We start from the raw sequence: 24899 nt of genomic DNA on the forward strand, positions 1-24899 counted from the left end.
GTAAATTCATTCTTAAAAAGGGAGGAAGACCTACAAGACACAACTATGACTGAAAGTACAGATAGTATTTGAACAAAACGCGCTGAACAACTGCACTGAAAGAAAGAGGAAAACATTTTACATCCTATCTGATAAACAAAACAATCCAAGACTTCCATTCCTGTTTGCCATTGGGTAGAAATAAATGTTCCTGCACAGTCAGGTTATTTTAGCTTTTCTTTGGTGTCTAACAATCCAACGCTGGAGCTTAGGGAAGTCTCTGTGTGATGCATTTCCCAGCCAAAACAAACAAAACAAACTGTATCTTGATGTGTGACTGATGCCAGACAAATGCTATTTCAGTAATAAACAGATTCCGGTTATCTCTGTGCCAAGAGAAGTTGAATTAGACCTTGGGCAAGACAATCTCTTCTTTACTGACGTGAGGCTGAAGAAGAAAGTCTTAGAAAAACAGGTCGCTGCCCGGAGGGAACGCTGTGGGGAACTCGGAGAAGGAAACACAACCTCATCCCTTTCCTTTAGATCAAAAACACACACAAGCGTCCAGCCTGCAAATCTTCCTCTCTGAAAATGATGTAATGATAGCAAGAGAAAAGGCTACTCCATGCATTAATTATACACCACCACCCACACAGAGACACACTGTAAACACACACACAAACACACACGAGCGACCTGACCTTTAAGAGGCGTCCATATTGATATTTCGATAAAACTGAGTCAACAACAGTCCTTCTACCTGGCTCAACAAATCAATTTCCTCGCCGATAACAGTCGCTTTCTCTCTTCATCACCGAGGAGGTAAGCTGGGCACGTCTGCCTGGTTAAGACGCACGCCAAGTCTCCGCAGGCGCCGATGTGGGTCCCACAGAAGACCGCAACCCTCTGAACTGAAGAGATGCTGATGAAATGCCAAATATTTTAGCGTGCATTATGTATGACGGGTAAGAGATGAGGTTAGGAGACACGTTTTTAATCCTGCCGCACTATATTTAGATGTGCACACATGAAAAAAATTAAAAAAAAAAAAAACCTAGGAAAAGGAAAAGTAATGTGTAACGTCAGTAGTGAGAAAGGCCCGCTCATTAAACAACAGATTTAAGGTGGTATTCAGTGCATTTATGAACTCTGTAGGTGAGTTTTTAGTGGATTGAACAGAAAATCAATAGACCAGCAGTGGGATTTATCGATTAATTGGACGATCAACTGAAAAACAGCGATAGGGTAATCATATATGAATTACTGATTAAGCGTTTTAAGTCTTTTTTTAATCAAAACTACCAATATATCCCTAATTACAGCTTCTCAAATGTGAGGATTTGCATTTTTTCTCTTTGTCACATCTGATAATAAACTGAATATCTTCGCCTCGGGCATTTTTCACAGTTTTGATCTAATTTGTTTTGCTTTTTAATGCTCTTAAGTCACAGACTACAATTTATTATTATCAATTAATTAATTCATCAGTGTGGTTGATTCTTTCTTGTGTACAGTCAACACACTAAAAGAGGTTATAACACTTAATGTGTATTCTTTATTGATCCACTGTTTGGTCTGTTAAATGTGAAAAATGATGATCAACATTTCCTAAAGCCAAAGTTGACGATTTAAAATCCGCTTGGTACAATAAATTTAAAAAAAAAAAACTCAAATATATTCACTTTGTTATCATTAAAGACAAAAAAGTAGAAATCCTTAGTTAAAGTTCTGCATTTAAGCTTGAAAAATGACTTTTTTCCCCAATTGATTAATTTTCTGTGGCTCGACCGATTGATTAAGTGATTAACTATTTCAGCTCTCACACTTGAGAGAGAATAACTTGTTAAAAAAGTTGCTGTAGAAATAGTTTGCAGAGGCTTCAGTGTACTGTGCCCCCTCCCTTACAGACACTACACCTCCCAGCTACAGACAGGAAAACGTGCTCGAGGAGAGTGAGTGACTAACGCTGTTTCCCTCCACAACAACTACCACTGAGGTGCCCTTGGGCAAGGCACCAACAGAGCAGCTCAGCAGTAAACCATGTTTGCACTGGGCAGCTCCCAGGTGCTCAGTCGACACCCCCATATGTATCCCCTGAGTGCTGTCAAATAAAGGTTAACCACTGAGGACGGGATGGTCTCCCTCCAGCCACTGAACAGCTCATCAAGGCCTCATGAGTTTACAAAAGCCCCCCCGAGTACTGATGCCTAACAGACAGCAGGACAACACACCACAGAGACATGGTTCACAGTTGTGTATGTGGGTGTCAGCTGGCAAAAAATAAAAAATAAAAAATCCTGTTCCCATCTCCCAGAAGACTGTAGCAGTGCAAGCGGCTCTTTTTACTATTACATTGAAATTAAGTCAAACTGAGGAAGAAAATTGCAGCATTAAAGTAATTTTAAGGAACCTTTAAAATGGGATTCACATAAGACCTGTGTGAATTGCATAGCAACACAAAAGGCGATGCACCTTGTACCCATGTAGACTCTTTCATACAACTCTCAGCCGAGGAGCCTGTATGATTGTTCTGCACAGGGCTTCACAAGAGCAGAAGCTCCTCCGTATGTGGGTCAGAGAAGAAACTGTTTTTCTGTCATATCACGTCACGTTATCCAACCTTTAGGAGGAAGAACACGGCGGCACAGGCATGTCACCACTGCATGTGTGGTCACAAAAATAACAGAAAGGCACATACTATATGGCCGCTTGCCCCTCGTGCAACAAGGACCTCTGCAGCACATATGGAGTGGTTGAATGGAAATATATTTCATATGATTGGATATGATGACAGAAGGATGAATCTGAATCAAAGCAGAGCAAAGCATGTAGACAGACTAGATAAACCTGCTCCACCACTGGATTAGCCTGTGGGTGCGTTTACTGTTTGCAAACAGCCCACTTGATGTCTAGATGATAAAACGTCTACATAATAATAATAATAATAATAAAAAAGGTCACCTGAGCATGGTGTCAAAATGACTTATGAAGCATTACCACAACTTCACTGTGTGATCAGATCTGGAAGAAGCTCAGCTCATCTCCACCGAACCGCATTCAAAAATCTGACAATTTAATGACACCTCACATACGTGTGCAGATAAAGTAGTGCAACATGATATAAGAGGTTTCAGAGCTGGCGGACACTTCTCCATACTGCAGTCCCTTTTTATAGCACACGATTGTGGGAGTGAAAAAAAAAAAAACAGTAAGAGACCAATGTTAAGAATGGAAAATTAAAGAGAAAGAGAGGATCTGTACCGAAATGCAAAGAGGCTCCTGAAGATTGATTAGGGGAGTGTGTTAACATGTTATTCTGCAGCCAATATACACATTTTCTGACAAAGAAATTAATAATTAAAGCTTTGTTTTTTCTTTTTTTTTTCTTAAATTAAAAGACATTTTTGTCTCCTCAAAACAAAACGTGACAGCAGAGGAAGGTCTGACAGCTGTTTCCACTAAATATTGAGGAGGATTTTTAAGTGGCACTTGCTTTTCTACTGACAAAACCTCGACGGTTAGCTAGTTAGCTAGTTTTAAACACGTTAAAATGACTTGTGAACTCTTCGCTTGTTCGTTAAACTGGTAATTTCCCACCTAATTAACACCAGGCTTCTCTCGACGTGGGCAGAAGGAGAGGGGAGAACGTAAACGCAACGTATGGACTGGATATGGAGAAGTCGTTGGTTTTAAACACTGGAATAATCAACGTTTATCTCTGTTGAGCAACGGTATTGAGGTTAGTTCGCTAACGTTAGCTTAACTTTGTTAAGAGTGCAAAACGGATATTTACCATTTTACCGCCGTTGCTGTAACTGTATCCCTACTTCTGGTAAACTTTTCTCCACAGCAGCACAACGAGCTCCGGACATAATCTCGGGACTCCAACTGGGTCTCCCGTTTTGTTGTCCTCAGGTGTAAAGTTGACCGTTGTCCGTTAACATCACCGCTGCAACACATGCCATCACAGCTCCCACTTACTGCTGCTGCTGCTGCTGCTGCTGCCGCCGCTGTTGGACACCGACCGACGGCGGCAACAGTACGGTTCGCTCCCCGAGCCAGCCCGCCGCTGTAATCCTCTTAAACCCCGGCAGCCTAGGAAGCGCAATGTGTGATTACGCCCCGCCCACCGAATTGCACAGAGGGAGGGGTTGCGGGAGATATCGAATACACCCACATTAATTAATTCATAACCAGTGAATGAGGAGCTGTCATGCCCACCAAACAAAAGTGGTTGTTTTATTCAAAATATTTGAGGTATGGAAGACAAAGCAAGTCATAAAAAGTAGTTAGTGTTGGAAAAAGATTTTGATCCTTATTTTACATAAAGGTACTCCAACAATATACACTCTCTGGCCACTTTATTAGGTACACCTTTGCAACTTATCTAGATGTGAAATGACAGAAAAATAAACTGGAATTAATTTTGATGATAAATGAATTGCTTATGTCCATTTTTAACCACAAAACGTTTGATGGTTCCAGCTTCTCCAGTGTGAGGATTTACTACTTTTCCAAGCTAGCATTGTGATAGACTGAATATCTTTGGGGTTTAAACCACTGGTTGAATGCAAAAAAGCTATGTAAAGACATCACCCTGAGGTTCTGGTAAATTATTATGTTCTATTATTATGCACTGTTTTGTCACAGTCCAAACAACTAATCGATTAATCATAAAAAGTGATTGACAGATTAATCGATGATTAATTGTAAATGGGCTGGGCAAACAATTAGAAATATCTCTCTCAATGTTATACAGTCCAGTTCTACACTGCTGCAAACTGCAACCTCAATAATCAACATATAGTTGAATTAATACCTCTCTGTCAGCGTCGATCAAAACTGATCATTATTATCTTTGTAAAGAGAATTTATGGCTGAGCTGTTGTAATGATATTTCATAAAGGAGTACCTCAAAAAGTGGCCACTGAGAATAAAAGTACTACTTTACAAGTTAAAGTCCAATATACAAAATTTGCTCAAGTAAAAGTACAGAAGCATCCTAAGGTAAATTAATGAAGAATGTAGTTTATATCATTTGATTATATAGGTATCATTTTAATGTTATAGCTAGTCAAAATGAAACTAATTTAACTACTCATGCTTATACTTTAACTACTTGATGATCATCAGTTGGTGATATTTTCACCTTAATACGTTTCTAAAGCTTCACAGTAATCCTCAACACTTCTCAACCACACCTTCCCAAACATTTACAGGCAGGCTTTTAGCGTGTGTTTACGGCTGACTAAAACACACAGTCGCTTTGATAATTCACCAGCTGAAATAGGTAGACATGAAACAGGCCATATCTCAAATGAAAAGATGGATGAATTACCCCACGAAGGTCTGGGGACTGAGTCATGAATGATTTAGAGGCACGGCAGGTCTACTCTGGCCCTCCTGATAAAGAAACCAATTAGAATCATGAGTGGCCCTGTCATATGATCTGGGCCTGCTGATAGTTCACTGGCCAAGTGCACTATAAGAATTCATGCTCACGATACGACCTGGCATCTTATAAACACATACCAACATACTCAGAGGGGTTTTACCTCTGTCTTACTCTTCTGTCATTCTTCATCACTTTTCTCCCTCTCATGCATACATTGACCTGAAGCACACTTTATGAAGCCGGTGAGTGAGTCAGCCCCCTGTTAATCATTGAGACAAGTGTGTGTGCTGACAGGTTGGACACTCTGAGGCTCGGTGATTCAGCCTGCAGGGCAAAAAAAAAAACCAGCACCTGGCTCTGCGGCTGCCTGCAGGGCGATATCTCCTTTATTGAAATGTGAAGCTGATCCAGGCTGATTCAATCATATCATTTCCGTGAGTGCGTGTGTGTTAGGTGCATATTTAGAAAGCTCGCTGCTCGGCTCCGGGATAGATCTACAACAAATCTCTCTGTTATGATCAATCCAAATAACCTAATACACTTCCAGTCCATTTCCCCTGGGTATTGATTTATAAAATCCATGCTCATGCGTGTGAAAGAGAGATAGCAGGCGGGGAGTTAAATGTGACATTTAATTAGGCCTGGATTGGTGTTCTCTTTGTACTTTAGCATTGATTTGGTTCAGAGAGGACACTGGCTGTGGGCATAGAAAAAAAAAAACTTAAGCCTTATGTAAATGCCATTAAGAGCAGATCTCTAATGGGTATTGCAGAACTAAATGACACGTGAAGCTGGAAAACTGCAAAACAGAAACAGAAGAGAACTTAAAGACTATTCTCTCTGCCTACGCTGATTCAATGCAAGAAAAAAAAAAATTCTCACGTACATACACACACACACACACACATATTCTCTGACACACATGCAGTTGCGATCCCCCATCTAAATGTCACCACATTTGACTTTTAATAAGTTCAATCGAGTTCAAATACAATTATCCTACAAATAGAAAGATGCAGCACAGCATTTTTAATTGGCCAGTGTAAATGTCAGAATTCATCATATAAGATTCATGTAAAATTCATGTGTGTGTCGAGGAATTAAGCATTTGCGTGTAAATATAAAATTCATGCTGTTAATGATAATATGCCTTTGTTCCCTTTTCCCCACCACTAATGTTTGTGTTCTTTATGGACTTCCCGCCCCACTTCCTGTCTCCGACTCAGCTGTGACATCAGTCCGACCTCCATAACACCAGAGACTTCCGGAATACTGATGCTGGTCCGGAGCATTTAGGTGGGGCTCTGGATTGTTTCAGTGCGGGACAGGGATCAGGACGTTCTGATGAGGGAGTCTGGAACATCATGGAGGGATTCCAGAATGTTAGTGTGATGGGGGAGGGGGGTGGGGGGTGGGTGGGGGGCGGGGTCAGAATGTTGTGGTGGGATTGTGGAATGTTTAGGAGGCAAATTGTAACATTCTGCAGGGGTTCTGGAATGTTTATATATATAAGCTGTTGCTTACCAATAAAATATAACTATGGGTCGTAACAAGCTGCTTACACTAACGACCTATTGGGTCATTTTTATATGAGAGGACGGTCTCTACAATAGAATTAGTGCTACAACTAACAATTACTTTCATTATTTTTATTACTTTGTCAAAGGATATGTCTGGAAAATATTGGAAGATACATTATTAGAGATATTCAATTTGAAATTATTTAGAACCGGGAAAAGCAGCAAATCCTCACAGTCGAGACGCTGGAACCAGAGAATTAGCTTGACACTATATATGACCGCAATTAATTTGATCTTGCACAAAAGCAAAATATACTGCGCTCTTCTATCTCTGGTCACCGAGTGTACTTCGGTGTTACTATAATTGACCTTAATGCTACATTTTGTTATTTGATGCGTGAAACCACCTTCAGTGTTAATGTTCATTACCTCCATGCCAGTAAAACTGACGTCAATGCTAATATCAGTTCCCATGCCTCAATGTCCGTGTAACTGACTTCATCGAATATGTGTGTGAGAAAACAAACGACAGAGAGTTAGATTGAGACAAGAAAACTGAGAACTAATTGACACACAGCTGTCTTAATCCAGCCCTGTCATAGCTGTGTCACCGAGTCAGCCAGGAAGGGAAACTCTCCAGAGCAGACGGTGTGGTCAGATGTCTCTTTGCTTCCCCATTCCTTTTGTTTCTTGTAAGATCACACCGCTACTCTGACAGACAGAGACACACACACCCACACATATTTTATAGACGTGATACGGACTGTCAAATCAATTTATGTTACGGAGATGAGATTAAACCTAGAAAAGATCATGTTTAATTAATCTTGCACCCATTTTTCTCCATTACACAGACAGGGAATGTATGTGAGTAAATGACAACGTATAACTTTCTGAGCTCCAGGAGAAGGACATTACGTGGAGAGAATTACATTAAAATCCTTAATATTTTTCTGTTATGACTCCCATCTAATGCCTTGCAGATATCACTGTCGCAGAGACGCTCTAATGTGTTTATAATTTTGTGTTCAGCGACGACTGACATCAGGTGGGAATACATCTACATCCAGATGAGCACAGATGCAAAAAGCTGCGATCCACCACTGTGTGCATCTGTTTGTATAACTCATCTCTTATGCTTTGTGCCAAGCAGGGCAAAGTCAAATCAACATCAGTTCAGAATCAAATGAACAGGGAGACGCTTGCACATACACATGCACATCCTTTGGGCTCAGTAATTGGAGCAGTGAAGTTATGGTGTATTTTTGGATTATATAACCCCCCCCCCAAAAAAAAAGCCCCATCCAAAAAAATAAAAAATAAAACAGACCCTCTTTCATCACAAACCCCTCTTCATCTCTCTGTGCTTGCGTGTAACCTGTCCTCAAATCTCACTCTCTTCTTATTAAATCTGTCAACCTCCTTCCTGCTTCTTTTATTATAACTTGATGCTTTCATGCCAGCAATTACATTTTCCTTCATGATGTGCCTCCCTCTCAGATAATTTCCGTGGCTGTCTCTTCACCTCATTGCTTTTATCTCTCCCACAATCTTCCCTTCATTTCTTTCGCTTATTGCCGTACCTACGTAACTTCGAATTTCATCTTCAGTGAGCCCTTCCAAAAACCGCAGCCTTCCTTCAGTCGAACAGAGCTCAGGATCTGTGTCGCCCTGAGAAACTCCGATTTATGCAACCCATCAGGATGTCGCTGCCAAAAAAGATAGATCTGTCAGTAAGACCAGTTTCAGCTTCAGAAATGTTCTTTGCACCTTGTGCTATTGATGCTGATAAGCCCCATTAGGCTTGGTGGTGGATGAGTAATGATCCTTACTTGCATGCAAACACAAACAAGTAGCAACAGAGAAGGGGGCGGGCAGAGGACATGAGGGAGGCTGCTGCTGTGTCTACTGGTTGGCAATAGGGACCAATGAGTCTGAGCATCCACATTTAACACTGGGCAGAAGTAATACAAAGAGAAGACTCAGTCTGATATGGTATTATCAAACACACTCAAGCAGCAGCTATGATAGTAATAAATACTCAGAGACCAAGACTGAGTTCCAACAGCTATTCCTAAATCCACCACCATCCTTCACAATCCTTTACATCACCTTGTTAAGTTGGTGGTGAGCCTATATGCAAACATTTGCTTGTTTATGCATTGAACAGATAAGGAGTAGGCTTTTCACATTAATTTGAAATAGGGTTATGTCCACTTAATGTCCAAATTCACTGTCCTTTTAGCTTTGTTTCTGGTCTTCACCAATTCCTGAGAAAAAAAATGTTTGAGATTAGCTGCTAAATGCTGCATGATGCTAACGAGCTACATGCAACTTTGTCTGGAAAGTGAAGACAGTGAGGAGAAATGCATATTTGGGTGACATTTTTCTGTGGAGTCAACCCTGCGAGTAACAACTTTTATATCATGTGATTCATCATTAATAAAAAAAAGCCACTTGCCTGGTAAAAACTTTGGCATCATGGATTTCTAGGAAACATTAGCACTATCAAATCAGAAGCAATCAAATTAGTAAACAAGACGTCACTGTAGCGTCACAAGCTAGCATAAAAGCTACCCTTCCTAAAACTGTATTAGGAATCACAAGTTAGCTAGCATCACAAGCTAGTTAGCAGTTTTAGGAAGGCTAACAATAAAAAACGTAACTGCCAATTCTTTGTGAACCTTTGACTTCAACTGTACATGAAGAAAAATAACGCAAGAGAAAGGGGGACATATTTGGTTATGCTGACATAGCTAGCACTTTTGGATCATTTAGTATTATTAGCATAACATTCTGAAATTTTAGCTAGTTCAGCTAGATAGTTGTTTTTGTAAGATGTAATTTCAAAGTTTCCCAGTTCACATTATTTTAAACAGCATTTAATCAACTGCCGGGTGCCACACATATTACCGTATTTTCCTTTTAGCAAGCTAACGTAACTGAGCTAACAGTTAATGGGTGTAAATATAAATGAAATTAAAAGTAATTTTTATATAAGAACTAGTGTGTGTTGCAACCTGTTTTAATTTTGTCAGATGCACAAATATCCACTTGGGAAACACCAACATTTCAACCAGGCCACTGTATGTGTGAACTTAAGACGCTGATGCAACCGGCTCCAGAGCCAATTCACTGTCCACTTCTTAGTTGCTGCCTTCTCTCCTCTCTCTACTATCTGTACCTCAATAGCAACTCCCTCTTTCAAACAAATTAATAGCAGAAGCTTCAATCCTCCTCCTCATGCTCCCTGAGCTCTTTTCAGTCTTTATAATAGCATTTCTTCAGGGAGGGCTAAGGTTCCCTGCTTTCCAGCTGTGCCTATTGTCCCAGTCTAGCAGGGGAACTAAATCAATGGGGCACTTGAATGGGCATGCTGGGAATGGAAAAGATTTGGCGGTCTTTGTGGCGCTCTGGCGGTAAATTCAAGCCGACTGGTGATGAAGCTCTGCAGCAGATAGAAGCAGTACTGTCAAGGTTAATAACATGGCCGCAATTTCACAAACGCTGGCGCAGTTTTATTGCATACATTTGTGTAAATGGAAGTGATGTTGCTATTAAAATGCCAGCCTGAATAATAGGAACATCAGAGACAGGGGATTTGGTAGCCTGGAGGTGAAAGGACCCAGGTTATAAATCCCCCAACACAACTTGGAAAAAATAGGTGATGAATATGAGTCACTATTTCTTTCCCCTCCAGGACCCCAGATAACAGAAAACGCAAACAACAAGAACCTGATCAAGAGTTTGATTTGAACTTTAGACATTTAGCACATGTTCAATATTTGTATTCAATGAGGTTAATATTTCTCCAACTGAATTTTATTCCTGGTAGTGAATGGAGACAGCTTTGAAGCAGCAATATTGTTGGGAAATACATGCACAGAAGGTTCACTGTATAAATAAAATATTAAAAAATCCAAATTATTTTAAAGTTTGAGGGGTGTGGGGACCTGACTGCAGTATTTCTAAAACCCTGGCTGCAGGCCTGGTTGGATCCCTGCCCTCATTTGTCTCGAAGAACCAGGACTTATTGATTCTACAAGTTTGCTGCAGTGCAACACTCATTATTTTCAGACAGTTTGTGGCCTCTCTGGTAAAGTTAGATTATTTTCTTTAAATCTGTGCACCTGCTATTTCATCAGCAACCTGCTTTCATCCAAAGGCAGCGTCTGTCTTTTCCATGTCACTTTGTTCTTGGGGAACGCTCTTCACTGTCATGCACAAATACCTTCACGTTGCATTTTCTTCCAGATGCTTTACGCTAGTGATTTCAAATCATTTGTCTATCTACTTGCTCTAAAATAGTTTAAGCTCCACTGCACTCCACACGTTGCTTCCCAGATACTTTGATGCAATGATTATCTGTTCAGCATAGTTTTAGCATTAGCAAAGAGAGCAATATCCTGGAGGCCAACAGGGCATGCTGCATACTTTCCTTTCAGTTCCTTGTTGTCTAAATAGATTTGCATTATTGGTTTTCTTCAAATGCTGCAGAGGTTACCAGCCGCGACTGTGGGGCTGCTACTGTTTTCACCTTGTGAGTCTCTACGTGCGTCGTCATGGCAAAATGTGGTCCTGGAGACACCTACTGTAGCGAGAACTGACACTGTGTCTGTGGACAGATTTTCTAACCGCGATGTGCAAGATGTTGTCACAAAACTTTACAGGTGCGTAGATGAGATCAATCATGAAGATTCAACCTTTTGCACCTATTTGAATTTGATATTGACAGAGAGAAGATTAATTAGTTGTTGTAGCCCTATGACTGAATTTTTATGACATGAAAGTTAATAAATACCATTTGTCAACACTTGGATAACAAAATATTCTTTCATTAATAAAATAGAAAAAAGTAGCTGTAATATTAGATATATGATCCTCTAATTAGATGTGGGGAATGCCTGATAAACAAGGACTGTTGAGATGTATCTGTGCTGAAGATTTGTGGTTTCACATTGATGCCTGTTGCATGCATTAACTATGCCTTTGTTATATTCTGCTGCAGCCGCACGTAATGTGAGCCGAGCTCGACTATCAGAATGGGTGAATGCTTTCACAAAGGAGAGTGCCGCCTCTCTCAGACCTCCAGAGGCCGTTTGAAATAAATATCTAAGGGGTCACACTTTCAAAGCGCGTGGAGGAGGGAGGGTGGGGCACCAGCCTCGCTTTCATGTGTCATCTTGCTACATGCCCACATCACGGCCCACCCCGAACCACCAGCTTGTGACATTTCAGCCCCTTTGTCTTGCTCTGAGTGGTTTTTCTCTTTTTTTGTAGAATAAATGACGACTGCTGTGATATGTGGGCATCGGCATTAAAGCGAGGTCAGGGAGAGATAAAAGGAGATGGTTCAACAGACAAGCTAGATGTTTCTGTTTCCAACCTTTAGGCTAAGCTAAGTTAGCCATTAGCCAGCTGTAGCTTCATGTTAAATGCACGGACATGAACTCTTATTTGTCCGTTAAACATGAAGAGAAGATTAGCTGAGTAGATAACCTTTTTCAGTTTTTGTGCAGATTAAACAAATAAGATGAAACATGTTAATTAAAGAGCTTAAAAATGTGTTGGTAGGTGGTTTTTTTGTTTGTTGTTTTTTTTTTACATTTGAACACAACCAGGTTAGCTGTTTCCTCCTGCTTCCAGTCATTGTGCTGAGCTAATTTAGGCATCTCCCGGCTGTAGTTTTATATTTACCAAACAAACATGACTGTGGTATCAATTATCTAACTAAACAAGATGATGGCTGTCATATCTGTCTGTTAGAAATGAAGGTACAGCCAGTACACAGTTAGCTTAGCTACAGCTAACTTAGCACATTACTGTAAAACCACAAGATTGTTACACTTTGAGTTTTGGAAATATTGAAAACACAAGAAATAATGTGTTATTTAAAGAACTTTAGGTGTCTGTATGTCTTACCATTGGACAGAGCCAGGCTATCTGTTTCTTTATGCGAAGCTAAGCTAACTAGCTGCTGGCTGTATGTATGCATGTATTTCTAAAACGTTGAGCTATAACTTCAAGTCGTAAAGTGTCAAACATTCACTGCTTTTATTTTCTCTTTCTGTTTACACGAACTCAGGTATCCTGTTTTTTAGTCCTCTCTCAATATTTGTGACTAAATATTAAAAAAACCTCTCAGAAAAACTGGCAAATGCATGTCAAGTCAAGACAGTACGAAACAAAGAGGAGCAGAAAGGCAGTCTAGCATTTCTTTTTCTGCTGACTAAGAAAGAAAAGAAGAAAATAGATGACAACGGAGAAAAGATTAAACCTCTGTTTATAGTATAAAGACTGTTTTACCCTTTAGAGCAGGTAGCTCGAGGCCACAGACACAGACAAGGTTATATGTTAATGAGGCTGAATGCACACACGCACACACGCACGCAAGCGCACGCACACATGGACAAATGTACACTGCTTTGTTTAACTTTAATGTAACCAGACAAGTCAATCATGAATAAATTGTATCATATCAGGTATAATGTTATTCACACACACACACACACACACACACTGCCACAAATGTTATTAATAATGGCTCAAATGGCTCACAGCAACAGGTGAACACATACTTCTGCTGCACAATATTCCAGATTGAAATATGGTACTTTTCATTTCACTACATTTATTTGACTGTTATAACAACTCTGCAGATAAGGATATTGCACATAATGTATAATCACCTTATAAAATACAACACACCATAATAGATTAGACTTTGACAACATTAACCCTCTGGGAACCAGGTTAATTTTGGTTAATTTTAGTCCTTTTAAACTGTCCTTCCTCCACGTGCACAGTGTCCTTGTTTCCAGCACAAATTCATCTATAAGTTGGAATTCTCATTTTTCTTCAATTTAGCAAAGTATGAAGCTGCAAGGACCCGAAAATACAAGTACAATGACACAGGGGCCATCATCAGTACAGAAGTGGCTGCTAGCATCATCTCTTGTTGCCATGGAGACAAATTGAGTAGTGCGTCTGTGACAAACATGATGAGAAATGAATGGAGACTTTAGGATGACAGCTTACATTTATGTGCATGTGTGTGTGTGTGTGTGTGTGTGTGTGTACAGAATTAGGGGCTGGGGTCTGCAGATGCAGCTCGGACAAATTTACTCGGTCATCAGTGAAGGTCATAATCTTCATCAGGGAAATTATACACATGCAGATACACACGTAGTCCTGGTCTAATCAGTGTGACGTGTGCCTGTGGTTAATGAGGTTGTGTTCAGGTTGTGTACATCTGCTTTCTGTCTCCTGAGGATGTTAGTGAAGGACATGCAGTGTTTACCACAGATACTTGCTACTTGTTATTGCTGAAACGATTTGTCATTGAAGTGTTTGAAAGCGCAATTTAAAGTGTTTTATAAATCAAGCTTTTCCTGCTTCTAAAATGTTAGAATTTGCCACTTTTGTCTGTTTTATTTCACTGTAAACTGAATATCTTTGGGTTTCGGGCTGTTGGTTAAACAATGCAGGCTGTGTGAAAAACAGTACTAAAAAAGGGGATGAGGTTAAAGGTACAGGTGCATGTAGGTAAAAACAGCAGTTAGTTATTGTATAGTTAATATGCTCGGCTCTCAGCACAGTGAGCAGTTGGAGCTGCAGCTCTGGTTGTAAAACAGTTCATGGACGCAATAAAAGTATTTATTGTCACAGTTTGTGTAGAAAAGTCATAAGTCAGTCAAATATTTACATCTGAACATAACACATATTTTTAGATCCAGTGTGAGATACACTCAAGGTTCGAATTATTGGAGATTGGGGGGGTCTGACCCCCCCTGATTAAAACTTGGAAAAACGACAGTCTGCAGGACGTTGAAACATTTATATAATCTTCTTACCTGTAATTGTAAATATTTGAATATTTCCCACATTCATGCCTGGAAGAATCTAGTGATGCGATTTCTGACACCCCTAAAGTGGACCGTACCATTTCTAAGGTCTCGTCTGCCTTACTCACCCGTTCAGTGGCTCCGCCCACAAGCTTCTGCCCCTGTGTTCGTCGCACAAGCAAATTAAGACACTGTAGGTAAATGCAAGTAGCAGTAGCTAACTATCTAGCTCGTTTAATGCATTTTACTGTCTTAACATCAGTTTCTGATTTAGATTGTGTCAAGTAAATACGGATGAATGCCAATGTTAGCTAGTTTCTAACTTTAGCCTTAATTACAGTTTAGCTAACTAATGTTAGCTCGTTTCTAACTTTAGCCTTAAGTTACATTTTGGCTAACCAATGATAGCTAGCTTAGCCTTAAGTTACAGTTTAGCTAGCTTTTTTATTGCCAGTGTCAGCTTGTCATTTCATCACGGATATAAAATGTCATATATGATCTAATGTTAGCAAACGCTGGTGCTCAGTCATGAGCAGTGAGACAATGGAGGATTGGTTGTTGTAGAAATACGTTTTGACATCAACACATGGTTTATTAATTATTTTGGTGTATTGGTTTAGTTAGTGTTTAACCTTTAACATTAGTTTTTATAATAGGCAGTTCTACCTGGATGGGTAATTGAAGAATATTAATATACATCTGGCCCAACACCTCAGTTCACTGAAGCACATGCCTGCGCTGTGCTGGGTTCCCTTTCTCCCTACAGAAATAGTTGACCCCCCCCTCCCGATTTTCATTGTATAATTCGCACTCTGCTTACACTGCCCGAGGATTTTTTTTCATCATTTTCTCCAAAGAACATCCATAAATTACTTTTTACGATAGAAAAAAACCAAACCAAACCAAACCCCTGAGCCAAAGTGATGCACTGAGCGAAACACCAACAGACAAGGAAATAAATAATGAAAATAAAAGTTGGTTGCAGCTTAATTGAAGAGGGAAAACAGGCAGAAACACACACACATTTCCAAAACTATCTTCACATGGTCCCTCATTGACGCTGTACAATCACTTGCCTCCCCTCGAGGCTACACAGTTTATTTAGTTAATTAATTCTCTTCCTGAGCTCGTACAGATCAAACCGCAGCCGCCGGCGTTCTGGTGCAGCGAGCACTCTCAGCAATGTATATCATGAGAGCAGATAGTTTCAGGGCGCAGTGAAAATGATGTAATGTTCAGCCGCAGCGGCAATGGCAAGAGCGTGGGCTTATGTTTTAGTTCATGGCAGACACCCTTAATACACTCTGTAAAAAACGTCTGGAAGTAATTACGCGGGCAGGGAAATATGAGTAATGATGGGACTGCACTTAACCAGTGGTGGCAAATGATGAATCAGGACCAACAATGAATCTAATCTAATCTTTACTAAACAGAAGAGATGCTCATTTTGTTATGCAGTGACACATTGTTAGTGTTGACCTTTACCTCATTAATATGAATATTATCATTTATCATTAAAACTCTCAGAACACAGGGTCAGCAGTACAGTATTTAAGCGGACTAAACGAATAAAATAAATAATAATCACAGTATAATTACGTGGGAAGAGACAGCTGCATATCTGATGAGGAGCAGCAGGACACATTGAGGCTTTGATCATAAACTATGAGCTGTTCTTTAGCTTTTGGCTTTACATTTGTGCTGATTCGAGATATCACTTCCTGTTACAGATGCAAAATCGGAAGGAGATTCATGGGAAAATGCAAGTCTAGTGAAATTTTTAACCCTTTTAATTAAATCCTAATCCAAATTTTGGTTTGTTCGGGTGGGTGGATTGAACCCTCTGTCATGGCATTTTCCAAAACCCATGTATAATTGTTAAAACTGGTTCTTGACAGAAGAACGACATGGGAGTGTGTGTTTTCTTGCAAATCTGGCAAATGAAATAACGTTGATAAAGTGCTCCATTACACTGATGCAGAAATCATATAACAACAGCCATGCTAGCAGCTCTGCAAAGCCGTATTGAGGCACATCAGTGCGTTGAGCTGAAAACTGCTGGAATGTCATTAGTTTTTCAGGAATATGATCAAAAAATTGTGACCAAAGTAAATATAATTCATTGTCAGTGGGACGTGAATGTGCAGTGTACAAAGTTTAATGGCAACTGATCCAACAGTTGTAAGGACACTTTACTTAAAGCTCCATATTTTACATGTTTCCTGTGTTTTATTTGAAGTGTTGATCCATAAGAAGATATATCTGTGGCTGTAAGAACCAAAAACCATCTCAGTGTAGTTTTACATCTCCTCTCTCAGGCTTCCCTCTGGAGCTCTAGGTCGATGAACCAATCAGAAGAGAGGAGGCTCTGAGCCTCTCTTCTATAAGTCAGTAGGATTCATCTTCTGCTTTCAGTCTGGGTTAAAATGGTGGACGACAAACCAACAGACCAACACTGAAACCATTGAACCAAAACACTAACTTGGCTAAAACTCCAAATAAAAACACCATGTTCTGATACACCGAGACATGTTAAAGGGACGGGCCACCACAGCTGTGTAAACAGTGGGGTCAAGTATATCATCATATCCAGTGCCCCTGTTTTCAGTCTATCCTGAACTCATCCTTTCACAGTGCATCATTTTTTTCTTGAGTGCATGTGAGGATAAAAGCACAAGAACACACACACACACACACACACACACACACACACACACACACACACACAGCTCCTCCTTGAGCTGTATTAGTGAGACACATCACACTGCGATGTCCACTGAGATATTACCTCTGTTGTGGGATAAACACACACAGTTTAAAGGGAGAGAATGAAGGGGGGGGGGGGGGGGGGGGAGTGTAGACCAAGGTCTTGAATGCTGTGTATCTGAGACACAGTGATGGTTACCATGGTAAACGGATGGAAGTGACCGCAGTTAACAGTCGCAGATCATCTCCATTTCTAAGGCTTTGTAGACAGAGGATTTGACGACATGTGGAAGATGCTGAAGCTGTGAGAAACACGGATCAAGGCTAATTACAGACTCGCTCCAGTACTTTTTCTGCAGAGCTGAGACCTTGAGGAGGGTGACAACACACTGTGGAGCGATGGAGAAAAACAAAAAACAACGTCCTGCTCCTTCTTCCTTCTACTATTTCCTTGTTTGTGGACCGATAAAGGCTGTTGGCTTGACAGGAAGAGCCCCATTATACTGGAAGAGTTGCATAACATTTCTTTTTTTTTTTTTACAGCATTTTGTTGTGCATATACTGGCACACACAAAACCGTGCAGTGTCAGCACAATGAGGTCACCACAGGGACACACATCTAAGGGTTGTGGGGGGGGGGGGTTGTGCTCAGGAGGATGCTTGATCTTTTAAGACACAGAGTGCAATGACCAGACATCTTTGATGGAGCGGCTGAGCTGGTGATGGACAGATAAAGACAGGAGGAGCACGAACACGACCTCCACCAGCTCCAGCGCTCAGAAGCCGAGCGGAGACACTTCAGGGTTAGGAACATAAAATTGAAAAAAGGGAAGCTCTCTGCAGTTTCAGGAGGTGTGCATGATCTATGACATGCTATAGACATTCCTGAGATGTTACTCAAGCTGCCAAAAGGCCAATCACACGCTCCTCACACTATAATAGAGAAAGAAACGTGGTGAAACTTGTCTGTCCCAACCTCTCAACTGTTAAAAATCAGCTTCCTCCATTCCTCTGGTCCCAAAAAAACCTCATGATAACACATCGAACAACTCAGCTGTCACGAAGGAAACAACCTTTTTCTTTAATGTTCTGCCTTAAAACAAGAGAGAGCTTCCCTGAAAAGCTACTAAAAATTTACAACCTTGGTTTTTTATCACAGCACATGTCACATAAAGAGCTCCTCATGTGACCCGGGGTGAATGTCGAGTTCATGAGGACCATAATGCGCAGCTGATTACATGTGACTCTGCAACTGACTTCATCTGTTTCTCTTCTTTCATTCGTGCAGAAGACATAAACAACAGAAGAAGAACTCTGACTCTCTTATCCATCACATGGAGCAGAAACAGAAATACTCAACAGAAAGATTTAGAGTCATAACAAGTGCAAACGCTAACCTCAGTCACATAGATGAGCGGGATAGCGCTGTAGTTCTTCCTCATGCCTCCTCTTCCTCACAGCCTGGGGTCAAAGTGCATGCCACAGCAGCTTCAGAGGACCCCCGCACATCAGAGAGCTCTGTCTGCCTCTTTGAAGTTTTAGGACTACCCTCTAAGGGAGGAGGAGTGTGTGTGTGTGTGTGTGTGTGTGTTTGTGGGAGAGTATGTGTGTGTGTGGGTGTGTGTGTGCAACCCTCTTATTGTGAAATGTTTTGCTTCCTGTGTTAGTAGCTATCAGGCTCAAACCAGCAGCACTTCCACACACTCAGATCCCAACCTGCGCTGCCTTGCCTCGTCCTGAAGGTGCGTTCCCAAGCGCTCCTGTTCCGCATTGTTCTCACACACAATCCTGCTGGGAAAAGACCACCTTAAAAGGAGAGTAGCAGCCTGAGCAGGACTTTTTTTGCCTGATCCCTATCAGCCACCCTCCGCTGGTATGGGCACACGCCGCACACACAGTAACATCAACCGCCGCTGCCAATCAGGAGGGAGCAGGCACAATGGTGGGGGGTGGGGGGTGGTAGTGGTGGTTGTCGGGGGGTTGATTTAAGGGAATGAATGAGTGTGGGAATTAGTGCAGGAATCTCCTGCCAGACTCACTCCCTGAGGAGGGAAGGCACTCTACAGGACGGAGGATTTGACAGCACTTCTAATCTGCAGAGCCAGATAACAGCCAGTGGCCGTGAGTGTGTGTGTGTGTGTGTGTGTGTTTATGTGACCGAGGCTGGACCCTGCACCCACTCCCACTCTTGCTAACAGGCATTCTTGACGAGTGGGAGTGGGAGCAGGGAGCAGGGTCAGCGTTGCTTCTTGTCAACCAGCCAACTTCAAGGATAATAAGCAGGCTACTATTTTATCTTTAATAATAACAATATTAATAAAGTTTCCAAATGTCATATATGCACATATATTGGATTTCTATATATGACATATATGTACATATAAAATAAAAACACATATGTAAATATTATATGTGAAACCTGTTAGAAATTGTAATAATTCATTGTGTATGATACACAATACATCTTCTGTACATCAGGGTGTTTTCAGACATTTTTGACTCTTTGACTCTAATTACCAGAACTGGACCCACAATTAACATCATTAGCTGCACCTGTGCATTTCCTGCTGGGACATGTCAAAATGATAATAAACACAAATATTATTATGCTTTTTTTTCTCTTTTTCTTTTCTGGAACACATGAAAGAAGAACTGCACAGACAATCCAGCGGTAGAGGCATGAAAGCAGCGAACACAGAGACTGGCAGGTGCACAGCAGTGCAGAAACATTACAGCCTGTTGCACCATAGATGAAGGGAAAATCTTCAGCTCCAATCTTCCTCAATTTAGCTCCGACTTTCTCCCTCTTGTGCAGAAACACACATGGGAAGTGAGCAGAAGTGGGACGTTGGTATTTTTTATAGCAGAAACACTCAGGGGGGAGAGGCTTTAAAAAATAAAAAAAAAGACCCATTAAGCAACGCAAACATTTGGAGAATTATCACAGAGACAGAACGGGAGTCTGGAAATTCTCATCAAGGATCTGAGACGCTCGTCTAGGAGTCAAATCCACGCAGGGGGGGGAGGAAGTCAGGCATGAATGATGCAAGAGGAGAGGCCCGGGCGGGAGAGAGAGGCACAAGACAGTGATGTTAAAAAGAGGAGATGGAGAATCGAAGAAGAAGAAGAGGAGGAGGAGGAGGAGGAGGAAGAAGAGGAGGTGATGGACTATGAATACATTTAAGAGATATGACAGTTGGCAGCAGGGAAGATGAAGCGGGACCAGACAGGGAGTGTGTCTCGACCCTCTCTGGTCTGTTTTCTGGTGGCATCGCTACCAGCTGCCTCTTCACTGTAAACTGCTGCCTCAGCATTCACAAAGGCAGAGGGAGGGATTATATCTGCTCCATTTACAAAAGGATGAATCAGACAACGGCTATCAGCTAATGTGGGATACAGACATAAACAAACCGAGCGTTGAATAGAAACGCAGGAAGGGCGCAGTGGATGCCACCCAGGCTCGCTGTCACCACTGATCTCAACTCAGTGCAAGGATTTGTCTGAGACGCTCCGGCCTCCAGCAGAGGAGAGAGGATTGTTGTTTTTGTGAAGTGCTGACTCAAGAGGATGACAAGCGCCTTTCACGTCTCTCTGACTGATGCAGCTCGACTGAAGAAGCTGACTCACAGGCGCGAAGCAGAGAGAACGACGCCCCCTCTTGGGTGTTAAACACTATTACACATGGTGAAGGTGCGTGGTGACGCTTACATTGAGGTGACCTTCTCGTTCCTCTTCCTCCTCCTCCTCCTCCTCCTCCAAACTGTCCCCCCGAGGAAAGATAGATGAAACAGTGAGCCTCCTCATTTAACAGCTCCAGATCCCTGAAACTAGAAAAACAAGGTCTCAACCACAAAACAACAGAATTAAATCATTTCAACATCATGTCAACACCTCAAACATTCCTAAAGACGCCAGAACTAATGCAGTTTAATGCAACAGCCATGGGGGGGGGGGGTCACATTAGCTTAGAAGCTCAGTGTACTTATACATTCATGTAGTAACTGAGTGTGTGTTTAACTTCTAAACACAAGATGGCTCCTGCTTCATTCTCAGTTTCAAGTTTCCACATCACACCTGTTAAAACCGATCGGCTCCAAAACTAGTCGTTTGTTACTGGTACATTTAAATTAAAGTGAGATATGAAGGTAAACACAGAGAAAACCAACGCTCACCTCTCGACTATCTACCTTTGATTATCAAAATGTGGGAATAATAATCCAGTCCACAAACCTCTTCAGTGTTCAGTCGCACACGAGAGTCCTGGTCCTGTAGCCGGAGTCTCACCGGGACTCTGGGTCATCGTGTGTGTGTGTGTGTGTTGGTGTTGTTTGTGCAGTCACTCTCACACACACTCTGAAGCCGTCAGCTCTGGAGAATCTCTTCGCACCTCGGTGTGAAATGCTGCATGTTGCAACTTCCCCTCAGCTCAGCATAATCCTGCAGTGATTAACGCGCAGCAGAGACGCGGCGCGGTGAGCTCACGGCCACACGGGGCTCAGGGAGAACAGCTCACTGACATGTGGTACTGGATGATATGATGCAGTCTCTTTGATGACATGTCTTTGTGTTACACACACCACAGAAGAAGAAGAGGAACTGAACTTCTAATGTGACATTATGTCGACTAAACGCTGTTTCAGACGATTTTTGGGCCGAGAATACAAAAAAAAAAAAAAGAAGAAGAGTACGCTGTTGCTATAATAATAAAACAAGTGGTCGATTCAGTCAGAAAATCAATGGCTTTATGATCGATCAGTCATTTGCCGCCAAAGTGGTCAAACATTCTCTGATGTTAGCTTCTTAAATGTGGGGAAATCATGAGATTTGGAAATTTTCATCAGCATTTTTCACTATTTTGTCACATTTTATTCACAAAGCAACAGGTAGATCAATCAATAATGAAAATAACTGATATTTGCAGCCCTGTAGCTGAGCAGGAGCTGAAGATCAGAAACATCTCGTCCGTCAGTATCACTAAATATATTGAAGATCTTGTTCCAGCTCTTTATCAAATTTACAAGGAGTTCAAGAGATTTTTTAATTTATCAAATGTAAATTTTCCAAATGTCTTCTGCATCCTTTAGACACATTTCCCCAAAATTCAACCTGAGATATTTCATATCTTTGGAAACACAGAGATCTTCTCTAGAATTTAAAATGAAGTGGCTCCACCTGTAGATCCAATTTGGTTGTGGAGATTAATCAGAAATGAGGTTAATCCATCATCAATCACTTCTGTACCTGTGAGGAACACTGCCTCTGCCAGAGAAAGCTTCATGTAAGGACCGCCATCATAAACATCTGTGTAGAGATTTTATTCAGGACAGGTCGGACATATTGGCAGGAAACCATAATTTACAGCGTGGATATTAACATGTGCAGTCAGAGTTCACTGAGCTCCGGCTTTGGGTGGAACCCACTCGTGGATCTTCTTGCGGGTGGTGGAGTAGGGCACGTACTGCTCGGGGCTGCCGCTCACGTTGAACTGGTGGACCTCGGCCAGGAACTTCTTGGGCTCCGGTGGGTGTGTGGTGGGGGGGTCGTCTGTGATACAGTGCAGCCAGCGATGCCTGAAGGATAAACGTGAGAAGAGAGAAGGTGACACAGGATTTTTTTTCCCCCCCTAAACTTCAATTGTTGTATATTCATATTATTTTTTTGTATTATTTCTATAATAACTAAAGGTTGTACCATTCAGCGGGCACCATGCTGCCGTCCACCTCCCACAAGGTGTTCTTTCCGTTCATCTCTGTGGTGTAGATCACCCAACGGTGACGCCCTGAGACAAAAACAAGCATTTTTATTTTTTATATTGTGTCAATTCTCTGATTATTAATCTGCAGTAGATTTGTTATAAAAGTGTCATGAAGCCTACTCACCAAAGAAGTAGTGCTTCTTGTCCTCATAGTATTTGTTCCCATATTTATCCACACCGATCAGAGCTCCTGTCTTCACATCATTCACTCTGCCAATAAAACGGTAACAGTGACGTCAACAGTCCCGTTTATCACACACTCAGTGACGCAGGTGTGTGAATCACCTATAAGCCGAATTGATCTGTGGCTCCAAAGGTTTTTTTTTTAATGACTCTTCAATCGTGATCTTCAGTGAGTTTAAATTAAGTAAACTCAAGCGTTGACTTTTCATTTCAGCGAGTTTTGATTTTTAGTTTGTCTTAACGTAACTTTCATTTAACAGCAAAAAAGTGTACAGATGTCACGTGTCATCCAGATGTCTTACACGTTAAAATCATTAAGTATTTATAGATTAAAGCTACTTTTACATTTAAAAAAATTCTTATCAACGTTTGCCAGCTGGGTTAGCTGTCAACATGCTAACTTAGCTCTGAGGAGAAAACCCGTGTCACGCTTCTGTTTCCTGTCTCGTGCAACATTTCTCAGACATCGTCGATACTTAAACACAGACAACAAAAACATTTTCTGTAACTGACCTGAATAACTGCAGGAGAAAACCTCGGACTCCACCGTGACCTCCTATTTGCCCCAAAGCCCTTCGGACAATGTTCGCATACTCCGCCATTTTGAGACGGAAGCTTAACGGAGACGGACTGTGCTGTGTTATGAAAAGGTCCGTGTCGTACCGATGCCCGAAGGAAGCCGTTGGTTCCACCAATGCGTGATGCATTCACGTAGAGAAAAAGAAAATCTGCTCTGTTTTTCTGGATTAACGACATAATTATCTCGTTAATTCAGAAAAACATAATTTTTTAAACTTCTCTTTAAAAAAATAGAATGAAATAAATCCTGTTTTTCTGAAATAACGAGACAATTATGTCGTTAATTCAGAAAAACTGTATTTTTCAGACCTTAAAAAAAAATCCACACCAATTACTAATAATTAATATTATATTAAACAATAATAAAAAATTAAATATTAATTATTTTTTGTTATCCCACAGCACATTCATTTTTTAATCAATTAATTATGTTTATAAATAAACTACAACTAAAATATATCTAGACATTTACGTTTACCATGACACATACTAATGCCACTTGATTACTCTGCATTATAATATATTATCATAAATACACAGCACAATACAATGTGTGCTTTCACAATGCTTTCATTGCCTGTACCTGCATAGTATTAGTATTAGTTAGTATTGATCTCTCAGGCTTTTGAGCTCATGATCATGTATTTATAAATGATTCCCTTTTACAATTAAAGCCATATTACTGTATATACTGTTGGATATACATATTTATTGTGCACTGTGCACATTTAGCAGGCCATAAGTCAAAAGTTCAAGTACATCTGCTTAAATCTATGGATTTTTCATGGTTATGTATAAATCATAATATAAATCATAATAAACTAACTGTGTTTAAATGTATGTGTATGTTATGTGCATTTGTCTACAGTAAAATAATATCTCATAGATTTCAGATGCATAAAAGATGAAAAATTATAATAAATTACAGCATAAAATTT

The 24899-nt window shown here is 40.9% G+C and overlaps 2 protein-coding genes across 3 annotated transcripts in view; both read right to left on the bottom strand.

The window, feature by feature from the left end:
- The window catches only part of tmcc3 (transmembrane and coiled-coil domain family 3), a 40872-nt gene extending 21930 nt beyond the window's left edge, over positions 1–18942 (bottom strand). The window contains exon 1 of one of the 2 annotated variants that reach the window (XM_022749757.1): positions 18842–18942. In XM_022749757.1, the coding sequence (XP_022605478.1) occupies positions 18842–18886 (45 nt within the window). In that variant the 5' untranslated portion in view covers positions 18887–18942. Of the gene's footprint in view, positions 1–3772; positions 4019–18841 lie in introns of those variants that run through there. The other variant, XM_022749758.1, reaches the window with a different exon arrangement.
- Positions 18943–22740: 3798 nt separating this feature from the next.
- On the bottom strand, positions 22741–24022 carry ndufa12 (NADH:ubiquinone oxidoreductase subunit A12). The gene is made up of 4 exons (XM_022749559.1): positions 23896–24022; positions 23324–23409; positions 23136–23223; positions 22741–23014 (listed from the first exon to the last, which is right to left on the bottom strand). Exons 1-4 carry the CDS (start codon positions 23982–23984, stop codon positions 22834–22836), a joined length of 444 nt encoding a protein of 147 aa, XP_022605280.1. The 5' UTR covers positions 23985–24022; the 3' UTR covers positions 22741–22833.
- Between the last annotated feature and the right edge of the window lie 877 nt (positions 24023–24899).

Source organism: Seriola dumerili, unplaced genomic scaffold (assembly GCF_002260705.1).
Source record: "Seriola dumerili isolate Sdu_G_001 unplaced genomic scaffold, Sdu_1.0 BDQW01000138.1, whole genome shotgun sequence".
NCBI lineage: Eukaryota > Metazoa > Chordata > Actinopteri > Carangiformes > Carangidae > Seriola > Seriola dumerili.